This window comes from Natator depressus, chromosome 1, assembly GCF_965152275.1.
Source record: "Natator depressus isolate rNatDep1 chromosome 1, rNatDep2.hap1, whole genome shotgun sequence".
Classification (NCBI taxonomy): Eukaryota; Metazoa; Chordata; order Testudines; family Cheloniidae; genus Natator; species Natator depressus.
In genome coordinates this window covers 319,784,975-319,810,293 of record NC_134234.1, presented here as the reverse complement: position 1 = coordinate 319,810,293, position 25,319 = coordinate 319,784,975, and the positions used below count along the sequence as shown (strand labels likewise).

Genomic DNA, 25,319 nt, shown 5'->3' with positions numbered 1-25,319 from the left:
GACAGTATTATAGAAATAAGAGTTAGGTTCTTTATTGTATTGTATGGTGTTTGACATTCTAGCCATAGGCTTCCAGAATCCAAGGTCTTTCTTGTCTTGAGCATTATTTGTTTTGATCAATCGGTAGGGTGGTTTGTACTGTATGTACTCCACTGCCCTTAATGGATGGATTAACATCTGCTCAGTGTTTCTGCCTCATTCTCTAGAAGCTGGCCTATGAGGATATCATTCCTACTACTCCTACCAGCCGATGGAAATTCTACTTAGCATGAGTTAATATTAAGCATAATTCACTTAAGAATGCAGTGCGAACAGGAACCTTGTTCTAACACTGCAATTCTCTGTGATATTAAGCAAGTCACTTCACCACTCTGAGCTCTGTTTTCCCCAGATGTATATTGTGAGGATATTCAGATTCAGATTCCAAGGCCAAAAGGGATCACTGTGATCATCTAGTCTATGTTATATGGGAAGTCAGGCCATAGAACTTCCCCAAAATACTTCCTAGAGCAGATCTTTTAGAAAAACATCCAATCTTGATTTAAAAATTGCCATGGTTAGAAAAACCACCACAAGCTTTGCTAAGTTGTTCCAATGGTTAATTAACTTCACTGTTTAAAATGTTCACCTTATTTCCAATTTGAATTTGTATAGATTCAACTTCCAGCCATTGAATCTTGTTTTACCTTTTGCTGCTAGACTGAAGAACCCACTATCAAATTTTTGTACTTCAGGTAGGTACTTCTAGACTTCAAGTTACCCCTTAACTTTCTTTTTGGTAAGCTAAATAGATGAAACTCCTTGAGTCTATCCCTATACAGCATGTCTTCTCTGAGCCCTCTCCAGTTTATTAACATCCTTTTTGACTTGTTGATACCTGAACTGGATACGGTATTCCAGTAATGGTTGCATCATTGCCAAATATAGAGGTAGTATAACCTTCCTACTCGCGAGGCCCTTCTTTATGCATACAATGATCACATTAGCCCTTTTGGCCACAGTGTATGCTATTGATATGACCTGCTTCTTAATTAAATAATGTTTGCATTTATAGAGCTCTTTACAAAATATTACTAAGGCCAGTCAATGTTAGAGGAGGGAACAGAACCCAGGTCCTCTTAACTCCCAACCCATTATAAACCAGGGGGCTTTTGAGGCCTTCTTCTGCCTTTTTACATGGCTGCTCTGGTACTTCTGTATTAAATTCTGAATGCTTGAAGTCATGGAATTTTGAGCTAGAAGTGGATTTGCAAATTGATATGTGAAAAAATGATGGCAGTTTTTAAACTCTTGAGATGTTATGGAAAGCTGAAATCTGAGAGTTTAAAACCATGCAAAATAAATTGGAGAAAAATTGTGTGTGAAATGTCATGAAAAATGTTCTTTTATTTTGATTAGCTGTTGGTCTTCTTACCTTTGTGGCTCAAATTATTCAAACTGTGATATAGATGTATTTTCTGTTTCAGGCTTTCATATAGCTGTTCAGCTTCTTTCCTAATGTCATATATGATCCCATTCAGGTTGGGAAAGTCATCCATTTTATTGCGATATAGGTCCATTTGTGCAACTTTTTGTCTACAGGAGCAAAGTGCAATTGTACAGTAATCATTCAAGATTTATTATTAATCTAGGAGTGAGATACATGTTATTTTAGATGACAACTGTTTACCCTAGACCAGAAGGAAACATTCACTTGTGGCATCATCATATTTAGGAAGGTCAGAGGACTAAGTGAAAAAAGGCCAGCATTTACATTCCCAATTTTATTGACACTTTCTGAAAGGATGCCATTCTGTGTGCTTCAAGCTCAGATTGGTCATGATAAAACCTGCTGTGGAGATTTATCAATCTTCCATTCCTCAAATGCTTGAAATCATGGAATTTTGTTAAAAATTGCCAGTGAAGGATGCAGACAATGCTCCCGCAAAAATGTTTGAACACCAAACGCCTGGCAAGCCCCCAGATTCACATGTTCAAATATGAATTTGCATGTGCAGAGTGGGTGAATGCATATCTGATTGGCTAATTAGGCATTCAGCCACTCTATTTGTGCATGCAAATACCTGTTTGCAGCATGCCATTGTAGTTTTGCAATCACACGCTTTTTGAAAGTCTGGGTGTTAAATCCAGGCCTCTTAAAGTCTTTTCAAGTGCATCTCCTGACTGTTATGGGTCCTGAGGCTATGTCTACACTGGCAATTGTCAGCAAAACTTTTGTCTTTCAGGGGTGTGTGTTTTTTTAACCCCTCTGAAAGACAAAATGTTTGTCGTTCAAGCACCGGTGTGAACAGTGCTTTGGTCATCAGGAGCGCTCTCCGGCCAGCAAAGCTAACCCTGCTCATTGGGGGTAGAAGATTTTGTCAGCAGGAGAGCTGACAAACAGCAGCTACACTGCATGACTTTTAGCGGCACGGCTATAGCAACACAGCAGTGTCGCTAAAAGCTGTGTAGTGTAGACCCAGCCTTAGTCAATGCCCCATTCCTTCTTCCAATGCTTCCTCCCAGCCTGGAGCTTCTTTCTGAAGTGTTTTTAATTGTAAGTTTTAGGAGGTGCTACACTGGAGCCTTTCCTCCCTTCGTGCTCACCTTGCTCTGACTGGATTGTCAACATTATTGCTTCACCTCTCCCATTATTCTGATGTGATACCAATACCCCATTAGTTTCACTTATATATTAGCATAACATCCTGATACTGTGATGCTCTTGTACATTAGTCAGTTATTAATCTATGTATTTATTATATGTAGCTTCAGATACTGACTCCCTTGTGAGTATAGAAACCTCCCTGCTTTTCAGGGAAAGTGTTCGGCAAACGCATGATTTATACATGCACTTGAATTATGTGCAAGTCTGTGCCCTGGTCTACATTACAAACATATGTCGGTATAACTACATTGCCCAAGAGTGTGGAAAATCCAGGGGCCTGAGCGACGTAGTTATATCAACCTAATTCCTGGTGTAGACAGCACTATGTTGACGGGAGGGCTTCTCCTGTTGACGCAGCTACTGCCTCTCAGGGAGGTGGAGTACCTATGTAGATGGGAGAAGCCCTCCAGTTGGTGAAGGTAGCGTCTTCACTAAGTACTACAGCGATGCAGCTGCAACAGTGCAGCGGTGCCACTGCAGCGCTGTAAGTGTAGACAAGCCCAGTGTCTCAGGCACAAGCAATCCAGGACTCTGGGGTGCTTGTATTTGCCCACTGAAAGGCTCTTACTGCTATTGCAGTCTTTGTGGGCATCTTAAAGGATTTTGGTCAGCTGGAAGTTCAGTCTCTCTGAGCACCTAAAGTTTGGAACTGCTTGAATCTCCAGCTGGGCACAGTTCAGAGCAGACCTGCGGTTGTTCTAAATTATGCTGGTGTGATGGACCAGCCTGAAGCTGACCTTGGGTTCAGGGAAGTGAAAAAGTGTTTTATAGCCAACTTGGCCCCTCCCTCTCCTCAACTGCATCCGACAGTGCTGTGATGCAGCTGAGGATTTGAGCTGTTAATAGGATACACAATAATAAATCTATTGATGATTTAGGATCATTAATTGACAATCCAGCATCTGCATGGTGATCACAAACAGAACTATAAATACATTGCACAACTATTAAAGTAGAGTGGAAGATTGCTTTTCCAATTCAGTGACATTTATAACGCCCTTCTGTTCTACAAGAGAAAATATTACCGAATGTAGTCATGAAAATCCTTGATGTTTAAGAATGTCTCCAATGAAAGAACAGGAGTTTTTAAAATTCTTTCTATTTCAGAAATCTTATCTTCTAAGCCTTTGAAGCGCATATCACAGCTGGGCATTGTGTCTCTTTTATCTTCTAGATTTGCAGCAAATCTCATGAACCCCTGAACAGTTTGAGATAGGGTAGTAATTTCATTATCCCACTGATCAAAACAAAGGTGACACCGAGAGCATATGGGAAATTCTTGTTTGAAGCCTCGACCACACTGATCACAGAGCTTTCCAGTGACACCAATGCGGCAGTTGCAAGCTCCAGTATCTTTGTCACACTTGGGTTTGCGAGTTCCTTCCTGGTTACACGTACATGCTAGAGGGGGAGGCAGGAACATGACATTGCTTCTTTTAGTTGTTAGTTAAGTTATAGGGGTAAAACATGAAAGATAATGCAATTCAATACAAATAAACATTTTTTTGCCATTTATTGACATATTGGTATTGGACCATTTAGGCTAGGATTTTCAAGGCACCTAAGGGGGTTAGTCCTAAACACTATTGCCATGTTGATCATAATAAGCAAAACACAGTTTTTATACAAATAATTGCTATACCAGTGGTTCCCAAACTGTGGGTCGTGACTCCAATGGGGTTGCATCATCAGCAGATGGGGTTGTGGCAACCCCTACTGTGTAGAGGACACCATTTTGCTCCTCACAGTATGACCTCACATGTACAGTGTGTGAGGTCACAATGCATGGAGGACGCCATTTTGCTCTACAAAATTGTGTCCTCCATACTGTCTGGGATCCTGGACAGAAATAATTCACTAAGCTGGGTTTATACTGGGAAAAATTTTACGAACCATTGTACGACAGGTTTCTTTTATGCACCATTATATACTATTATTATCTAACAGTGAGATCTGTCAGGCTGGGCAATAATCTCCTTAGAGAAGTGCTAAATGCCACATCTCGTGGGTCATTTAAACTAGACTAATCAAAATGCTGTAAAATGTACAATAGAGAACAATGTTGGAGTTGCATAGACATGGACTTGGTGATCTAACAGGTCTTTTCTAACTCTAATTTCCATGATTCTATGATAACCTTACAGGTGACAAACATAGTAAATATTATGTAATGGTTTTTAATCCATATTCAAGAAAAAAAGCTAAATCAAAACTATTTCTCTATTTGTATGTCTTGTCTATTATATTCAGATGAAGGTCTAACATTTACAGAAAATATTGTGATTTCTGATACAGTACATCCCCCCTAATAATACTTACAAATACAATGCATCCGTGGATCGCCAAAGTAATTTTCCTCACATTCATCACAATGTCTTCCACTGTAGCCTAATTTGCATGGACATTGGCCTGTGAACTGCAAAGACAGCCTTCAGTAAACAGCTGCCAGCAATATGATTATGTATGCAGTGTTGCTGTAGCTGTGTCAGTCCCAGGATATTCGAGACACAAGGTGAGTGTGGTAAACAGAAGCTGGTCCAATAAAAGATATTATCTCACCCACCTTGTCTCAGGAATATGATTTGGAAGAAGTAGCACAAGCCAACTGAATAAACATTTAATTCAATAGATACATTTTTTCCTCTGTGATTTATGACATACAGCTGCACAAAGGATGTAGTGGGATTGTTCTCATGCTTTTTTAAAAAACAGAATGAGTTACAGGATTGGCTCAAATCTCCCAAAAACTATTACCATGCTCCAGCTGCTTAGTGACATATGATTAAAAGTTGGGAAATCACACAGATGGAAGTGAAAGCAAAATGGGTGCATGGAAATGCCCTTAGTTTACTGAGATGAAGGATTTCACATGTTCCAGACCTCATTATTGACCTCTGAGAAGATAAATGGTAGACGCTCCTAAACTCAGCTATCCCCCAGCTATTTTCAGCTCATCTAAGGCAGGGTTTTTCTGTTGTATATAGAAAATTTGCTTCATCAAATGCTTATACCTTCCAGGCTAAACTACTGATCTTTAGATCCCAGTTTCGGGATACATGAACTGTAACTTAGAATCTCAAGGTTACACTATGCACATTGTCCCAGAAAACATATTTTGGAATTAAAACAATTAAAACAATAAAATTAACCTGGTGAAATTAACTGGTGAAATCTGTACTAACTTTTGAAAGGTTAAGATCTAATTTGACTAGGAAAAATTACAATTCCAACAATTAAACTAAAGAACAAACAAACAGAAAACACTCATAAAATAAATCTGAAATTCTTTTTGTTAGAACTATGGGATAAGATCCCATTGCCGTGGAAGTCAGTGGCCAAACTCCTACTGATTTCAAAGGGGGGATCAGAATTTCAACCACAGATTCAGCCTTGGAAAAACTTTGGATTTTTCCAGACCCCCCTGAGCCCTATGAAGTACATATAGATTAAATATGATAAAACACAACTCATTTCATGATAAGATATAAACCAATGACATGACTTCAGTTTGAGAGACAAGGTGAGTGAGGCAATATCTTTTATTGGACCAGCTTCTGGGAAAGGTCCTCCCAGTGTCACAGCAAAATGCAAGAAGGAGTACAGTGGCACCTTAAAGACTTAACAGATTTATTTGGGCATAAGCTTTCATGGGTAAAAATCCACTTCTTCAGATGCAAAATGCGAGGTGGAATGGATTGTTTAGCACAAGTAGTTAACATATCGTGAGAGACCATTCAAAGTGAAGTGGCCCATTAACACCTCTGTCAAAAATATTACCTCAACCAGCCTGTCTCTCTAATATCCTGGGACCAACGTGGCTACAACATGACTTCAGTTACTACCACATGCAAACAAATACTTAAAAGGACACTGTCGAGGTTGCCTGTTGGGTTCAAAATTTGACTAATTCTTCCCCCTTCCCCCTTATTATAAAGGCGTATAATCTGTGTGTGCTATTTCCACACAGTGCTCCATTTCAGGAAGATACATGAACGCAAAGAGCTCATTGTTCATGAGCAAACCCTCCATAACAAAACAGCATGTATTGTATGATGCACCCAAACAAAAAAAAAAAGATAAATCAATTTGTGACAGCTTCAAACTTCTAAGAAATTGTTACTAACAATGAGAAAAACAAAAGATTTTGATAATTTATGAGAGATTCTTTCAAAATGTCCCTCTAACTTCAAACATTATATCTCCCATCTAGCAGAGTTGTTATCTTGCCTGATTGCACTGGTTACTTTGAGAGTTTCTTGGGTTACAGTCACAGAACTGACATCCTATTCCATTAGACATGTTCCAGTAGCCAGAAGCACACTGGTCACAGGTAGAACCTATTACATTAGGTAAGCAAGGGCATACTCCAGTCATTCGGTTGCACAGGCAAACTCCATTTCCAGGTGGACATATTGCTGGGTTCACACCTGAAAAATTGCAAGTACACCCTGGAAAGAGAATGCCAGTTATTATATTGGGTAAAATAAGAGAATGTTAAAAATGCATTTTAATACCTTTAATTCTTGTTTCTCTGTGAAGGGAACAAGTTTTTGCTTCTTTTCTTAGAGCATAGTACTGTACTGCATCTCATTTCATAGTGGACTCTCTCACATGAGCCATATACCCTGGGAGGAATTCTTGAAGAATGACTAGGAATGGCAATTTAACTGACAGTGCAGGCATAATTAATGAGTCTTTGTTCAGCACTTTGAAGATAGTATTACATAAATTGTCCAGTTTCCATCATGTGTCTTACTAGCCCTGTAAAAACCAACCCCTCTGTGCACCATGATTTGTTTAAGGCAGATCTTAGTTCTTGGTGATAACATCTACTTGCAATTGAATTGTTTACTTACTTCTGCAGTTCTGAAGAAGTGCTGAGCCAAAGTAACCTGGTTTGCAGAACTGGCAGTTTGGTCCATGTGTGTTGTATAAACATTTTAAGCATTCTCCTGTAACCTTGTTACAGGATCCTGGATCTATCACATCGATATTATTATTGCAGGAACATGGCAAACACTGAGCCCCTGGTCTTCCTGGATTCCCATAGAACCCACTGGAGCACTCATCACACTGATTGCCTGCCAGAAAGGAAGGTAAAATCAATTGCTGAGTGCTAGGAACACAAGTGAAATCATTTTTTGACAAAACTGTTTGACAATTCCTACTGTCTGTGATAACCTAGATTTAGATGCAAGTTTCCCAAGTAACCTTATATCATCCAATTGGACATTTGTTGCATTTTAGTTGTACAGTAGGTTAAGATTGGCCAGAGGCTGGAAATGTGCAGCCCTTTCCCTCCCTCCTCCCCCGCAACCAAGGAAGTCCCTGTGAGAGTGGTTTTAGGAGTTGGAAAATTCTGAAGGAATCTTTTTGAGGAGATTTCCCCCCAAACACCCAATGGGAAGCTAGGGGGTTTCCACACTCATGGCATGAGCCACAGATCTGTCCCAGAACCCAACAGATCCCCATGATCCTTCCAGCTCCTGAGTGACTTAGCCAGGGCCATCCTCATATAGGCTCTGTTTCTTTATTGGCTCTGGGCCTCCTCACCCTGGCATTACAGCTGCAATGGAGTTCCAGGGCCCCTCCTACTTGCAGCTGCCCAAGAGGCTACATTACTTTATCTCAGAAATCTTAATGGGCTGGTTGGGGGCCAGTGTGACTCCACTTTACCTCTGGCTGGCTCAGTCCCAACCAACACCTGTCCACTCCCTGGTCTTGGTCCATAACAGTCTCCAGAGCCTTTCACAGGCTCTTAGGAAGTGGGATATTGCCAGGCAGGTGACTAACTGTGGAGATCTCTCACTGAGTGCAGATCTTTGAGGTACGACCAGATCCGCAGTAATTATTCATGGCAGAAGTCCCCTGGATAAGTACTGGTCAGAACAAGTACAATCCTTCAGGGTTTAATCAGGCCTGCAAAGGGCATTTGGCCTGAATAAAGATTATGGAATTTGACACAGTGTTTGCATGTCTTGCTATTTAGTTTTGACTAAGTAAAGCTGGATACTATGTCAGAAGTTGGCAGCATATTTTGAGAACGAAAGGTTTTGTCTTAAATACATGCTACAAATAGGAAATAAAGCTAGCACTGCCATTTCTACTTGACTGCTTCTCCTTTAGGAATAGCTGGTGAAAGAAAAAGTATCAACTATGTTTTTCCTGAGGATCTTTGGATAGAAACACCAGCTAACTTTATTTTCTGTTTTAAGCGTTCATTTAAGGTAATTTTTTCTATCTCACAAAAATAAGCTGGTTTCATTCTGATGGACAAAGCAGTGGAAAAGCACTTTCATTTCCCCCCTGGAGATTAAGACTAATTTGACACTAAGAAATAGAGTCAAGTTGCTACCAAAACAGCAACATGTAAAATAACCCAAAACAAAACCACCCAGTTGCAAAACAATAGTTCGAAGTAAGAAAAAACTCTGCAGTGATTGAGAGATCAGATCAAAACTCACGTATAAAGAGCTTTTCTCTTATGGGGCAGCATTTTAAACCAACATTTTCAAAACAGTTCACTACTTAGTCTTTGGGTGCCTCAGTTTTTGGGTATCCAGGGCTTGTTTAGTTCCGAGAGGATGAGCACCTGCAACTCCCATTGACTTTAGCTCAGCACCACTGAAAATGGGGTCTGAAGGGGTAGATCCTCAGGTAGTATAAACTGTGATAGCTCTATTGACTTCAGTGGAGCTATGACAATTTACACGAGTTGAGGATCTGCCCTAAGAGTCTCAGATTGAGCGGCCGATCTTGGAGCACACTTTCTCAAATCTGAGCTTTAATGCATAAGGAGTTAATAGAAGGACAGACAACAGGTTTAATCAGTAATAAGTGAAAGTAAAAATAGATTAATTTGCTTCACTGAGTCCAGTTTTCTTGGGTTTCTTCTGGTTTCCTTAGTTCCTTGTTGGAACGTTAATTTTGTAGTACTATTGCTTTCGCTGGATGATCAGTTACTACATGATTTCCCCCTTTGTCCCAATAAACCAGACACTAGCCTTATTTATGTACCTTATTTTCATTATTCCACTCTGTCGCTGAGCAGATGGGTGGGAATTAGTTGTAATTTTTCAATCTTTCCTTAAGAACTGTAATATGCTGAAAATTAAACAATATGTTTCATACCTGAGTAGCCCTCATGACAATTGCAGACTAATTGCAAAGTGTGAGGATCTTGGTAACAGGAATGTGCAAAATATCTATTGCTTTCAGGGGACTCTGGACACATACATGGGCGACAAGGCTCTCTTGTGAGAGGATTTCCATAATAACCATCGATACACCTGTCAAAACAGTCACCACAGAGACACGTTAAACTATCCTCGTGACAGATATACCTCTCAGTCCATGCCAATAGCTTGGCTCATTCAAGTCCATGTTTTAAAATATGACAGCACTTAATATAATGCCACTCCCATTATTTGGTACAGAAGCGTCCAGGCTTGAAGAGATTAAAGGAATTAGAAACACTGCTGTATTCCCCAAACATGGAGCAAATTATTCATTTTATGTTCAAGGGACATTGCCAAATAGTTCTGGCTCAATCATCCACCTCCTCAGAGACCCTTTTAATCTAATTGGTAATGTAAAATTTTCTAAATATATGTATTTTAAATTTCCCACACGATCTCTGATGCATTGAGTAACTGTTATTTATAAAGGACCCACCATATTTTTGCTCTACTACTTCTAAGACAGCTAGTCGGCCAGCAGAACTCAAAACATAGCCTAAGGTTCATATTGTCTAAACCATTTTCTAGAAGAACTCCCCATAGAATGCAAAGGAAAGTTCTCCTTAAACTGAATGATAGGAGATGACTCAGCCAAACTAAACTAATCAGCCAACCAGCCCTATTACTGTACCAAAGCTGTACTGACATCACTTCTGTTGCTGCAAGAACAGACAAAAAGAAGAAGGATTTCCAGCCCCATTATAAACATATGGGGGAAATAATTTGTCATTCATATGGAAAAGCTATAAACCAGTAGACAGAGAACTGTTCATTTAGGCGCCTCAAAGATTATTGCAAACACAAAGTAAGAGAACAAGTATTGAGAATTATTATTGTTTTGGAAAATTTCCTTTAATAATTGGTAAGATTCACACTTCTAAGATATATGCAGCACCTTTCACATGCATCAAGATACTGAGGGGTCAATCCTGTGAGGTGCTGAATGCTTCCTACCAGGTGCTGCGGTCTCTAGAGGTCCCTTGAATTCAGTGGAGTAAAGATGCTCAGGTCCCTGCAGGTAGCACAGAGAACCTCATAGGTAGGGCCCTACCAAATTCACGGTCCATTTTGGTCAATTTCATGGTCATTGGATTTTTAAAATTTTAAATTTCATGATCTCAGATATTTAAATCTGAAATTTCACAGTGTTGTAACTGTAGGGGTCCTGACCCAAAAGAAGGTTGTGTGGGAATCGCAAGGTTATTGCAGGAGGGTTGCAGTATTGCCACCCTTACTTCTGGGCTGCTGCTGACGGCAGCGCTGCCTTCAGAGCTGGACTGCCGGAGGGCGGTGGCTGCTGGATGAGAGGCCAGCTCTGAAGGAAGCATTGATGCCAGCAGCACCATGGCATGGTATGGTATTGCCACCCTTACTTTTCCGCTGCTGCCTTCAGAGCTGGGCCCTCGGCCAGCAACTGCAACTCTCTGGCTACCCAGCTCTGAAGGTTTGACATGGCACTGCCTCACACCCAGAGATGCATATCAAACTATCCACTACCATTCAGACACTTTCTAGATGACAGCCCTTGCATACCTTTCACACCTACTTCCAGCTGTAAACCCACTGCAGCTAAGACATGCACCAGTCACTGAGTCACAAAGCTCTGTGTAGCCATTACATGGACACGGACGACAGTTGGGAAACCCAAAATACCCAGCCAGGCACCGATTGCAGCATCGACCATCAACCTCTCGGCGGCATGAACACTGTCCTGTCAGCTGATCACACATAGTGCTCACTGAGCCTTGAGGATGGCACTCACATGCTAGATAAACACAAGAAAAAGCAGATGCCATGTTAAGGATCAGTTAAATTCTAAATGTATTTTCCTGAAACTGGTCACCATCTGAGGCCATAAGACTGAGATGTGGCTTCACTTAGATGTGCAGCAGGGGCTGTAGGTGTAACATTTTTGATTTTATCACTGTAGGTTCATGCACATCAGTGGTTGGAAATCCCAGAAAGTTTGGTGTGCATTAGTTTATCTGAATCTCTTTGGCCTGCACAAGTGGGTTGTGAATCACACGAGAAGAGCCTTCTAATAAGCCTTCTGGAATTGTCTGTTTCCAATCAGGCTGGAATTACCATCAGAGCAATCCTTTTTTCAGCACTTCCATTTCCATTGCCAGTGGGAGCCAGGAAGCGCAGAGTCATGTGGAAGTGGGGGTTGGGAGGAAAGCTAATTGTGCTCTTTGAATCACAAATGAGGTTCACTTGGAGGAATGGGTAAAGATTCAGTTTGCTTTTATATGAACCACTGTTTAATGTTCACTGTTTACAACTTACAGTAACATCCATGGAAACCAAAACCAAAACTTCCTGCAGAACATCTGTCACAACAGCGGCCCGCAACATTAGGTTTACATTGACACTGGCCTCCAAGTTGACTGCAGCTGGAGCTCAGGGACCCTTGTGGATGGCACTTGCATGCTGTTGGCAAGAAAAAGTCATACACATGCTATATAAAAAAAAATATAATGAAAAATGAAGTTAACTATTTTCATGCTTTTCCCCTCCTTAGCAGGTTTTATACTTAGAGTTACCAGAGATGTGCTAAGAGAACAAAGCAGAGTCTGAGTCCTGAGAACCAGGGGTTTATCTGCCACCAAATTATATGCTTTGAACTATTTGACCAGTCATCAACATGAGCCTTAAAGTTCTAATCTGGATCTGTAAAGTTCAGGATGTTGCCAAATTTGGATCCAGATATAAATATGCTCAAAGTCTGAGGTGTTTGGTTAAGGTCTAGCTCTAGCTAATACTTTTGAAGAGAGGTTTGCTAATGTTTGGACTTTGGACCTGCTCACAAATCCACTTACAGACATCATCAACTAATGGAGGTGGTAAGAGCAAATCACAACTCATCATGTTTCAGCAAAAAAATAAAAAATGGAAATACCTTGATAATTACATCACTTGTGGTAATTCTGCTTTCTGTCCTGGCTACCACCAGGAAGAGAAGAGTTGTATAATTAGAGATGATTGAATTATTTGTTGCAAGTAATGTACCGGATGAATGTTCACATTTTTGTTAGCCATAATAGCATTTGTAGGCCCTAGCTGCAATGCTTATTTTATGGGATGCAACGATTTTTCCCTCATAATTTAACCTGCACTATAGATGGTGGAATAATATGTAGCAGATAATTTATTTGATGATTTTTTTTCTGTCAGTTGTGTACAAATTACTTGTGAATGTTTTCCCCATTATGCAACTAGCTCTATGTGTGAGAATTAATCTCTTGCTCTCTTTCACAGATACGCATGCACAAATGCATGTGGACAGCCACTCACAGAGTGGCAATGAATTTTTCAAATGGCAGAAATATTTTCTGGTTTAGATTGAAGAAAGGGTCATATTTTGAGCCTATTTTATCTGAACTGGGTTGCTCATTTTAAGCAATAAGACATTTGTTTGAAGGACACACAATACTTTTCAGCATACTGAGCAAGCCAGGTTAAGTATGACCTGTGGGTATTTTTGCAGCACTTGCTAGCAGCCACCAGATTAGGAATCACTGTTTCAGCTCAAATTTCTCTGAGTCTTTTGGCTCCTGCCACAGTAGGACAGGGCAGTATGGGTGAAAGGATGGCAGTCGTGCTATGTTTTTCCAGCACCAATCCTAGGCTCTGATCATGCAAACAAACAGTGCTGATGCAAACAGCTGCCAGAGGAAGCCATTTGACGTGCACGACAAGTTTTATTAGTCCTACAAAATCCAGGAAACTATGCAACATGCTCTGGAGTGCCATCTATTGACACTGTATTTATTAACTATTTATATCTACGCAGTTATAGCGCACCTATAACAATATTCTACCGAGAGCATGTAAAGCAGGGGTTCTCAAACTAGGTGTCGTGACCCCACAAGGGATTGGGTGGTTATTACATGGGGGCGGGTTGCAAGCTGTCAGCCTCCACACTCAAACCACACTTCACCTCCAGCATTTATAATGGTGTTAAATATAAAAAAAAATTGTTTTTAATTTATAAGGTGGGTCGCACTCAGAGTCTTTCTGTGTGAAAGGGGCCACCAATACAAAAGTTTGAGAACCACTGATGTAAAGTCAGCCTTCAGTGGAAGTGTCTATACCATGCTGTTAGTACAGATACTTACGAACTGCTCCATTGTGAATACGAGCAGACATGCTAACTGTGAGCCTTGCACATACTTCAGGTAGAATATGAGGTCCAACTTCTGAAGCAATTTCGACACAGTGATACTGCTGGTACTCATCTAGATCTTTTTGACTGCACAGGTTCTCCGCAGAACTGATTCTGGGAATAAGTCCAAGCTTTGGAGTTGACAAAGAAAGGAAAGGGCATTCAGAAAACTGTAGTTTACCAAACTCTGCTACTTCAACTCTGCGCTTCACGGTTGGAAACCCTGAGCTCAGCCATTTCTAGACCTTCCATCTTACTGTTCCATCACCCAAATCCCCATTTATTCTAAGGTTTTGGGTGTTGCCCTAGATTTTGAGATAAATGAGTCTGCATTATGTATATAGAAAACCAAATTATGGTACATCCTCAGAATGATGTATGTACAGAACTGCTGATGAAGTCAGCGGCAGCTGCATTTGTGAATCTAAAGGCAGAATTTGGCCAACATTTTTACATGCATTCTTGAGAGAGAGAAAAGTAATTTGAAGAATTGAAGTCCAAACTTGTTCACTCTCTCTCCTTCCCCCGCCCATCAAACTCAGTTTTACGAAGATTATCAGAGAAACTGATGTTAAACTATTTTAAAATTTTATCTGGAAATGAGCACAAACCAAATACCCCCCTCCAAAACTTCCTTTAAACTTGGGAAATGTTTGGATATGAATTTCAAGTGTGACTCCCAGCTCTGCAATGAACCGTTCCAAAACTCAAATATGAACACTTCTGGGAAAATTCAGATCTAGATTTAGATCCAAACTCCAGGATCCATCTCTACATATATCCAAGATTTTCCATGAGGATCACACATATTAGCTTAGATTTTGCAGAGAAGCTGTGCCCAAAGGCCTGTGTGCATTTACCCTACTAATGATTGCACATCATCAGTAAACGAACAAAAGATCAATTATACAACCAACTGGCTAGTAACGTGTGCAAATACTGTGACTGGACATACAGTTATAATATTCAGACACAGAACTTAGTACACAAATACAAATCTGTATTTGAACATGAAAATATGTACACCCAGTACAAATTAGTGTAACCACAGGCATGCTTTTCTGATTTTTTTGGATAAAATTTTATTTTAAATGGTTAAAATAAGATTTCTAAAGTCTGTTCACAAAATATTTTTGAATATGCCTCTGTCAAGGAGCGTGAAACAGGTATAAATATTATTACAAGGAAATATGTAACAGGATTACTTACTGAATCAATCAAGATGTATGATATAGTCTTTGGATCAGAGGCAGAAGGCTGCGATAAATAAACATCTACAAAATACTCTACTCCTGGGTCTAAGCAGAAAGGAGTATGTAGAAGTGCAACTCTGTTTAGAAGGAATAAATATAGGAGTCAATATTCCTTTATCAGAGAGTTAATAGGTATAAAGTATTTGCTTAAGAAAATATATAAAGGATGTAAATAAAGATTTGGATAAGTCTTCTGTGTTCACATGCCTTATTATCCATGGGAGTTTGTAGGATTCATACAGGGTTCATGCACTTGGCAACATTCAGGGCACACCCGGAGTGTTGTGTAGGAGCAGTGCACACACAGCTCCTCTCAAGGGCATGAACCTTGAAATCTCGCCCAAATAACATGAACCGTGGAAAGCCTCCCAAAACTGGGCTCAAGGCCCAAAAGCAAAAAATGCAATAAATAAAAATTAGTAAATAAAAATATTAAACAAAACCAGTATATTCCTTTTATCTATTAAAAAATATAATGTGCAAAAAAAAATTAAAAAAAAAAATAAAAAGCTAACAGGACCAGTCCGTTGGCAAACCAGCCTGCTTGCTTGCTTAAAGCTTTGTGCTGTCTTGTCATTAAACCGCAAGAGGAGTTACACACACATGATCGGGAGAGACTAGATCCTGTGTGGGAGTTTGAGATGGAGGAGGGTGCAATTGACTGGAGCTCCTATGTGTGACAATAATATAAATAATAAATAATCCATTTGATGGCTTAATTTCATCGAAATAAGTGGCAACCATTCGTTCACTGTAATGATCATTGCAGAGTGATTTTTAAGATGATGAACTTTTAAAAACATTCTATTTCTTGCTAGTATCCCAGTCCTGGATCTGTCATGAGCAATGTCCACCTGGTCATTCTGAGGATATTTGTGGAGTCTGTAACTCGTTACTCACATTTGTGCACATCCTACCATTGTTTGGCTGAGACATTAAACTGAAGCTGTTTCCTTCTTTTAGCTATGGAAGTGCAAGTTAAAAACTTTAAGGCAGTTCTGAAAATAGGTGAAGCCAGGGACATCCTTGGGGTCTCTTGGCCAATATTTCATCTCTTTAATGAGGTAGGTTCTAATGACCAACATTGTGTCGAGTTATTGGTCCAGTAGCCAAAAGGGTTGCTGTCAGGAGCTGGGCCTGCATTCCTTACTCAGGCAAACCTTTGACTTATGTGGAGTTTTGCCTAAATCAGGACTGCTGCATCAGGCCCTCAGATTGCATCCTACTGCTGCCTGGTTCTTTGGTGTAGCAGCAATGCGAAAGGCCACAAGCCCTGTTCTAATTCTGAGTATGTTCCATTCATATTCTCACTTTCCCATGCATCTGTCCCTTTGCTACAAAACACCTTCGAGAAGAGCATTGAACACTCGATATTTAGAGTTGTAAAGAAGGTAACAACATCCTGACCTCTTTGTAGCTGGCAGAGCCAATGTGTGTGGCTCTTGCAGAAGTGCCTTGTTTCTGCAGCGATCACTTGTCAAAGCACCAGAGGGGTTGACCGCAATACTTCCTATCCAGTCTTCTAAAGACTACACATTTGGGAAGAAAGTTGTGATCGTTTTCAAAAAATACGCGAAAAATTCTCTCTCACATGCACATCAACCTGCCAATGTTACTGAGAGCCAAACTAAATTATAACATATTGCAGTAATAACCACCGAGTTCCCTTTTGTTCATTACATGATGTTTTTTAGAATGTTCTTTACTGAAAAGTGCAGGAGAAAAACAATGGTTAGTATAATCCAAATAAGTTCGAAATGGAGGGTCAGATCTTGAACTGATGTGAATGGGTATCGTTCCAACAAAGTCAGTGGAGCTGTGCCCATTTACACCAGTTAAGGATATGTCCCAAGAGGTTATAATACAGAATTCAGCACATAACTTTGCTCAAATTGCTAGTAAGTAAAAATGAACTGAAATAACTTTGTAATGAGATTCTTAAAATTCTAAATGTATTATCTAAATCTTTACCTGGAAAAATTTATATCATAGCAGCACAATTCAAAATCACAGATTAATTCAGAGCTGATTCTTGCACTCTAAATCAATGGGAGTTTTGCCTGACTCAGAATGACAGGAGTGGATCTTTACATAGGTTAGTAAACTGTCTAAAGTATAACAGTCATAACTGATAACCTGAATGGTGTTGTTACTGTAAATATCTGAGAAGTGAAGGAAAAAGGGATGTTCTACTGGGCCATGTAGACCACATATGTGGTTTATAGGAATAATTGCCAACTGTTTAATCATATCTAAAATGATTATGCATTTTTCATGTGTCAAATATATGGGCACAAGATGAAGTCAAATCAGGGGACACAGCTGCCCAGAAAATATTCCCCGGTTCTGTTTTATTTTATGAATGACAATGGTATGTGGTGCAGGGGGATCATGTGGGGTCAGTGGTGCAAGTAGAATCCATTTCTTACTGGTATGGGGGGGCATCAATTAAGGGGGAGGGGGCATGTGACCTCCCCATGTGACCCTCCATGTGACTCTTCCCTGCCCCATCCCCAGTCCAGGGCCCCCACGCTCTCCCCGTTCCCTCCCCTTGATCCATCCCACGTTACCTGGGCGGGGGCGGAGCTCTGTCCTCTTCCTGCTGCGCTGGAGACTTCGGAACCGCAGTGGGGAAAGGAGAAGAACATGGGGCTGCTGGGCAGCCCCACGCCAGCAGCTCCTCCAGCACAGTTCTACAGCCCCCAGCCCCGCCCCTTGTCCTTCCACTAGGGTGACCATGTACCTGTTTTTCAACTGGAACACGTGGTTGAAAAGGGATCCTGGCAGTTCCAATCAGCACTGCTGACCAGGCCATTGACTGTCCGGTTGGCAGCGCTGTGCAGCGGGGCTGGCAGGCTCCCTGCTAGCCTCTGCGCTATGTGGCTTCTGGGAAGAAGCCAGCATGTCTGGCTCCTAGGCTTAGGGGTGGCCAGGGGGGTCCGCGTGCTGCCCCGCCCTCCGCCTGCAGGCACAACTCCCATTGGCCGGGTCAGAGCAGGGGACGAACTAGCTCAACTTGCCAGCACTCAGCAAGCGGCTGTTGAGGAGTCTTGGTGCACACCTCTCCCACTGCTGCCAGCCCTCTTCTCCTTCTCATGCTTTTCCTGTGGCTGGGCTTGAGCTCTGGCGTGTGCCCTGCGGTGAACCAGTCTGTTGCCCCATCGCTGGCACCCAGGAGTTCAAGGTATGTATCCCCATCTCCGAGCACTGGGAATGGGGCTGCTGGAGGAGAGGGGAGGAGAACGAGACAAACCCAGCACCCAGCCCGGCCCGGCTCAGCCAGCTCGGGGAGTCGGGAGAAGGCCCAGCCCAGCAACACCGCCTCTGCCCCAGCAGCGCCACCCCTGAGTCCGCCACTGGCCCCAGCAGCCCCGGACTCTAGGCAACTCCTCCCGCCGAGCCCTGCACCCCTCCCATGTTTTTTGAACATTAAGCTTAAGAGGAGGAAATCTCTCATTTCCTCAAGCCACCTTATCATTAAAGATGCTTCAAAAGTCGCACTATGGGGTAAATCTTGCCCTGCATGGATCAGCAAGGCTGGGGAGAGGGGGCAAAGTAGAATGGTACCAGCTTTCAGAAAGCAGAACAATCCTGCTTGGGTACAAGGCAGACTGGCTCAAGGTGACCAGGGAACATGTGTGTGTGTGGTGGTGGTGGAGGGGGTGGGGAGAAACCCATTGCTGCCCTCTCAGAAGGACAGTGTGTGCTCCTAGCTAGCATGTGCTGCCTGTGGGAGCATACGCACTAGCCAGCTGTGGCACACGAGTGGGTCCGGTAGCCAGACCCTTGTCCTAGTGCTAGGTTGGTTATCAGAGCCTGTTGATGCATAATTACTTCCTCCTTACAGGCCACTGTGAAGCACCTGGCAGGTTTTGGGCCCTATATCTTCTATTTATGGGACAAAAATATGATAGGATAAAGCTGATAGTTTTGCGCCAAACCTTTGTACAAATCAGCCCCATTTGAAAACAGATGTGTCAGTCCAAAGCTCTTGTTCATTTGTCATATTACTACTAAAAGTGAAAGAGACCCTTCTCTGGAACAGCATCTCTTAGGAAAGTGTTAATGGTGAATTAAAAGTCTGAATTCAAATACCTCAGGTTCATAACGAAGAGCGATATCAAAGTCCATTGCAAAGGGAATGTTGCTGATAGTAAACCTTAATCCGGCGCCATTCAGGACACGGGCAAAGCCAGGACCTGTCCATGTGACAGGTTTGCCAGGGGTGGGCTCCCTGAAAACAATGTCCAGAGCAGAGTTCCTCCCAGACTGAACCCAGCCCTGCAAGGAGATAGTGACACTGTGAACAATAAATACAGGACAAAGATAGGTGCTTCTGCTGTGCAGATTCCTAATTTCTGCAACTAGTCAGCATCATTTTGTAAACATGCTGAAGATTTGGTCCCCTAAAAAAACTCATATATATAAATTAAAGTTATAGTCACACCTAGAAAACCTCTCTCGCTCTTTGTCTGGGGATTGTGGGAGCTTCTAGAAGTGAGGCTGTGTCTGTTATGTGCTTTAGCTGGATTTCTGTTAGTCTGTTTGATTACTTTCTGTTTCTTTGTTTCAGGGGTGTTGTTGGTTCTTCCTTTTTTTCCCTTGGGGTGGGTGGGTGGTCTTCTCCATGGGGTTCATTTCAGATGGGTTTAGTAGTTTGACCTGCAAGCATGGGGTTCGGGGTGTGCCTGCTGTCTCCTGCACTGCAGAGGATGTGGTGCTGAGCGTCGGTAAGGTTATTTGCTGTGCTAATATAAAATCTGCCTCTTGAATGAGCAAATCTATAGTGACTTTCCTGGCCCAGGCGCGGTTTGTGACTCGTTTGGTACAGTAGGGACTCTGGGTCAAGGAGTCTTTTGTTCAAGTATTTCCCTTGTTTACTCCTGATAATAAAGTAGTTTATTCTAATGTCCCCCCTTCCTTCACAACAAGACATTGGTATCTGCTCTCTCCCACTACGGGAAGATAGTTTCTGCTGTTAGGATGATTCTGTTACGCTGCAAGAACCCAGATGTGGGGCATGTTGTGTCATTCTGCCACCAGTTTTATGTGGTTCTAAATAACCTGGAACAGCTCTTGAACCTGGTTTTAATGCACCACATAGATTATACAATATTTGATACTACTGAAAACATGAAATGTTTCTAGTCTGGTGACCCTGGTCATTTGAGGGGTTCCTGCCCATGCACTGCCTACCACTCTTGGGGCAACAGATATGCCAGCTACTCCCACTGAATCTCTCTTCTGCATGAATGATAAGAATGTTACAGTGGTGGCTCAATGTTCTTCTGAGCTGGCTGAGTCTGAGGGAGATGAAGAGGACAATGATGATCTCTGACTTCTCACTGGTTCCAGATGTCCCAGTCTGTCAGCTACATAGGAAGGGTGGTACAGTGAGAATGAGATTAGTGACTTTTTGGATAGCACTAAAGCAGGGGTGGGCAAACTACGGCCTGTGGGTCAGATCCGGCTCCTCAGGACTTTGGATCTGGCCCATGGGATTGCCACTCAGAAGCGGCCGGCACCACGTTCCTGGGGGTGGGGGGTGCAGAGGGCTCTGTGCATTGCCCTTGCCTCCAGGCACCGCCCCCCGCAGCTCCAATTGGCTGGGAACGGTGAACCGTGGCTGGGAACGGTGAACCATGGCCAATGGGAGCTTTGGGGGAGGTACCTGGAGGCGTGGCAAGGGCAGCGCTCAGAGCCCTGTGCCACGCCCTCCCCCAGGGGCCGTGCAGGGACGTGGTTCCGGCCGCTTCCCAGAGCGGCGCTGCTGCCACCCCAGAACTGCTTTAGGTAAATGGCACCAGGCCAGAGCCTGCCCCCCCAAACCCTCCTGCACCCCACCCCCCACCTCCCTGCCCTAAGCCCCCTGCCTGCACCTTGCACCCCAACTCCCTTCCCTGAGCCCCCTGCTGCACCCTGCACCCCAACTCCCTTCCCTGAGCCCCGTCACACCCTGCACCCCAACCCCCTGCCCTGAGACCCATCCTGCACTTCGCACCCCTCCTATACCCCAACCCCCTTCCCTGAGCCCCTTATACAACTCGCACCCCTCCTCTGCCCCAATCCTTTGCCCTGAGCCCATTTCTGCACACCGCACCCCCCTCCCACACCCCGCACTCCCTTCCACAGCCCAACTCCCTGCCCCGGCCCTGCATACAATTTCCCCACCCAGATGTGGCCCTCGGCCCAGAAAATTTGCCCACCCCTGCACTAAAGGGAAGCAGTGAGTTGAGGTTGGGCCTATATTCCTGATTTACAGTGCTTTGTTCACTCAGCCGCCTTTGTCTCGAGAGATACCTTGGTTGATTGCAGGAATCATTTCCGTCTCAAAAAGTTGTTGGGTAAGGTGAGGAAGCATTCAGGGATTGTTCAAGATATACTGGCCTCTCCATGGCTTATTTTGTTAAAAGTACTTCCCCTTTCCATTGTTTCTCTCTGCTGTTGGCACTTTCCTAGTCACTATGGTGCTGCTCAATTTCGGCTCTCTAAATAGTAATGGGTGCCAGCGTGGTCATAAAAGGGCACAACTCTTCGAATTTCTCAGACAACTATGGGCTGATGTGGTCCTTTTGCAAAAGACATACTCAGACCCTGATAACGAGGGGAACTGGTTGAAGGACTGGAAAAGTGAAACTTTCCTGAGCCATGGTTCCAATGTCACTGCTGAGGTAGCTGCTCTCTTTTCCCAGGATACTGGGGCACAGATCCGCTCTGTGAAGGAGACTATGCGGGGCGGCTTCTCCAGGTGGATACACAAATTGGCACTATTTTTTTAAATCTTTTTTCTGTGTATGACCCTATTCTGGGGTGCGATCGTGTCTCCTTTCTGTAGACACTTGCCTATGCCATGTTTGGCTATGACCCAGAGACTACTATTGTGCTTGAAACGGATTTCAATTGCAGTGTAGATTATGTTTTAGACAGGAAACATGAGGAGCCAGACCCTCAGTCAGGCATGGAACTGTACTGTCTCCTGTAGACCTTTGGACTAGTAGATGTTTGGAGGCCCTCTCACCTCACTGTTAGGAAGTACTCTTGGCTGAAGGCCCAGCTGCCGATTATAAAATGTGTAATCAAATTGACTTGCAACTTGGACACTTTTTGGCTGACTTGGTGTATTAACAATATTTTGAGTGAACTTGGTGACGATGATTAAAGCTATGATTTAGTCACGGAGGTCACAGGAGTCACAGAATCCATGACTTCCAGTGACCTCCATGATTTCAGCCTGCGGTGGTCGGGAGCTGCAGGGTCCCCTGCCTCCAGTGGGAGCAGGGAGCTGTGGGGTACCCCCGGCCCCTCTGGAGCTCCCAGCCGCCGCGGGCAGTGGGGGAACCCCCGGCCACTGGCAGGGCAACCCCTGAGCCTCTGGCAGCCGTGGGCAATGGGGGAATCCCTGAGCCCCCAACAGAGGACCCCCATGGGCGGCGGGAAATCTGAGCCCTTAGCCACTGGCGGAGGAACCCCCCAGTTCCTGGCTGGGGAATTTTGCAGTTCCTGGCTGTCGCAGGAGAACTCCCGCAGCTCCAGGCCCACCACCACTGGGGGTGCTCCGCAGCTCCTGTCCGACATGGGAGGTGGGGGCACCCCACAGCTTCCAGCCCCCATGGGCAGTAGGGGACCCCTGAAGCTGCAGGGGTACCCCGCAGCCCCCAGCTGCTGCAGGCAGCTCCTAGCCCTTGCAGCAGCTGAACTTCAAGCGGTGTAGGGACCCGCAGATCCTCATTTTGTCAGGTATATTTTTAATAAAAGTCATGGACAGGTCATGGCTTCCATGAATTCTTTTTTTTTTTTTTTTTGCTGTGACCTGTCCGTGACTTTTACTAAAAATATCCTTGACAAAATCTTAGCCTTCATGATGATGCTTTAGTGATCCATGTTTAATGTTTGCTTAATGTGTTTTGCTTTATTTTATTCATGCCTTTTGCTTATACAGTGCAATTTTATAACATTTTAAAATAGTTTTAATGTAATTTTATGTGAATAAAGGTGTCATCTCTCTCTCCGTCTCTTTCTTTCTCTGTTTTCTAGACGTAACTATAATCTATTTTAAAATATGTTTAATAGACATTTCAGGCTGTTCACTCACAGACACATTTTTCTGGGCAGCCTATTATCCATGACTGCAGATGTTTATAATGGGAAAGCTGACAATGGCTTAAATTGCAATGATTCTAATAGGTATGATGCAAGTATCTATGTAAGTCTCAGAAGTTGAAAATGAGCCCCCTACTCGGAGGGAAAAAAAATGGACTTTTTTCCCTTGTCACATTTTTGTTTCTAAACAAATCTCTGAATTTGTCCTACAGCTTGTCCACTAAACATGGCAAAATAAGACTCTGTGTGTGTGTGTGTGTGTGTGTGTGTGTGTGTGTGTGAGAGAATTATAAAATATCCAGCCCAATTGTATATGAACAACTGAATTAATGTATTAATGAATTAATGTATCCCATTGGCGTAAGGATTCTGATACACAGGCCTGTAAATTCCAATTTCATAGTCACCAGTGGTTTAATCCATTCCCTAAACCAAAACTCTTGTTGCAATATTAAACATTAGCAGCATTTGTTGCAATTCTTTGTTGAATGATTACTGTAGTATCTGTTTACCTGTTCCAACCCCGGTTTTCTTACGTTTCGTTTCTTGCTCCTGTTTAATACAATATTTCCATTTTCAATAGTGAAATCATATCCTTGCTGCTGAAAATAGACATCACACCTTGGTAAAGCTGTTGGTTTAACCTTAAAAGCAAAAACGGATGATTTATGTGACAGCGCAGTTTGAACAATCTTTAAGCATAGATGGCTATGTAAAAATGAAAATCCAAACAATAGGCTACAGTCTCTCCTGGTGTAAATGGGGGCAGCTCCAAGAATTTGGCTCAATAAGCACTGAAAATGTCTCTATTTTGCAATGCCTACGTCTTCACTGCAAATACCTTGAATGAGCTAACTTGCATTGAAACAGCTGTGAAGACACAGCACCTCAGCTTTTAACTCGGGTTAGCAGCTCAAGTTCAACCCCAGAGTCCCCCTCGAGTTGGTAACATGAGTTAAAAGCAGAGTTGCGATGACGTCACTGCTGTGTAACCCTAGCTAGGTAACTAGAGTTAAGAACACGCTTTATCTGCAGTGAAGACATAACCACTGTTCCAACTAGCTTTTATTGCCACAGACAATTGGCACTCCACACTATGTCCCAAAAATCTGTTTTCGATTTCATTACTGGAACGTAGGTTGATTACTGCTTGTGATTATATCTGATTATTTGCAGATATGCCAAGCAAATAAATAATTTTTTATTATCCCCTGCTTGTGGCTTCTCAAGGACACGTGAGAGGAAACATTTGTAGAAATCTTGGCGGAAGAAGAGAACACATTCCAGTAGAACCAAAGCTTGCATTGTGGATGCACAACAGCAGTGTCTATACTAAGAAACTATTTTAAAATCAATGTTCTAAAAGACATATGGACTGGCTCAGTTATTTGTACTTTTGAAGAATCTGGACTAAGTTCAGAGTCAGTGTATGTAGTGGTGTAAGTGAGTCTAAACAAGTCCATTAGAGCTATTCTAAAGCTGGCATTAATGAACAGAGGAAGACCCCCACCCCTCACATACGGGAAGCCACAGTTGGGATAGAACCACTGAAAGGTTCTTTCTAATCAAGTGCTTTGGCCAGAGATGAAGGTCTGTGCCAGGCACCTCGGCACTCCAGAGTATCCAGCTGCCATCATGGCCTCTCGGGCTCTTTGGCAGCTGGCATAAACGTTCAGGATGCTCTAATTTACACTCAGGACTGGCCAGGTACCTGGACAACTCAAGACTGGGGGAACACAGAGGACACCTGTGGGCACTTCTCCAAGGGCTCTCTGGTTACAGTCAAAGACTAGGGCCAGGGAGTGTCAGTCAGTGTAATTTACACAATGAGGACTGTCATTTAAAATTACAGGGGAGGGTGAGGAACCCACTTCACATGAAATCATCTTCCATCCTCCTTTAGGTTGCTTTTCCCA

At 42.8% G+C, this 25,319-nt stretch overlaps 1 protein-coding gene and 1 long non-coding RNA gene across 2 annotated transcripts in view; one reads left to right on the top strand and one right to left on the bottom strand.

Moving 5' to 3' along the window:
- LOC141980814 (uncharacterized) overlaps nucleotides 1-7,674 on the top strand; it is a 34,250-nt gene extending 26,576 nt beyond the window's left edge. Inside the window, exons 5-6 of the long non-coding RNA XR_012637610.1 lie at nucleotides 655-734; nucleotides 7,653-7,674. This is a non-coding gene — a long non-coding RNA (uncharacterized LOC141980814). The remainder of the gene's footprint in view (nucleotides 1-654; nucleotides 735-7,652) is intronic.
- LAMB4 (laminin subunit beta 4) overlaps nucleotides 1-25,319 on the bottom strand; it is an 81,962-nt gene that overhangs the window by 15,335 nt on the left and 41,308 nt on the right. The window contains exons 14-26 of the mRNA XM_074942453.1: nucleotides 23,916-24,047; nucleotides 19,399-19,584; nucleotides 16,711-16,832; nucleotides 15,260-15,380; nucleotides 14,004-14,181; nucleotides 12,172-12,315; nucleotides 11,419-11,650; nucleotides 9,779-9,936; nucleotides 7,504-7,728; nucleotides 6,875-7,095; nucleotides 4,967-5,063; nucleotides 3,673-4,048; nucleotides 1,415-1,575 (exon numbers count right to left, since the gene is read on the bottom strand). Of these exons, the coding sequence (XP_074798554.1) occupies nucleotides 1,415-1,575; nucleotides 3,673-4,048; nucleotides 4,967-5,063; nucleotides 6,875-7,095; nucleotides 7,504-7,728; nucleotides 9,779-9,936; nucleotides 11,419-11,650; nucleotides 12,172-12,315; nucleotides 14,004-14,181; nucleotides 15,260-15,380; nucleotides 16,711-16,832; nucleotides 19,399-19,584; nucleotides 23,916-24,047 (2,353 nt within the window). The remainder of the gene's footprint in view (nucleotides 1-1,414; nucleotides 1,576-3,672; nucleotides 4,049-4,966; nucleotides 5,064-6,874; nucleotides 7,096-7,503; nucleotides 7,729-9,778; nucleotides 9,937-11,418; nucleotides 11,651-12,171; nucleotides 12,316-14,003; nucleotides 14,182-15,259; nucleotides 15,381-16,710; nucleotides 16,833-19,398; nucleotides 19,585-23,915; nucleotides 24,048-25,319) is intronic.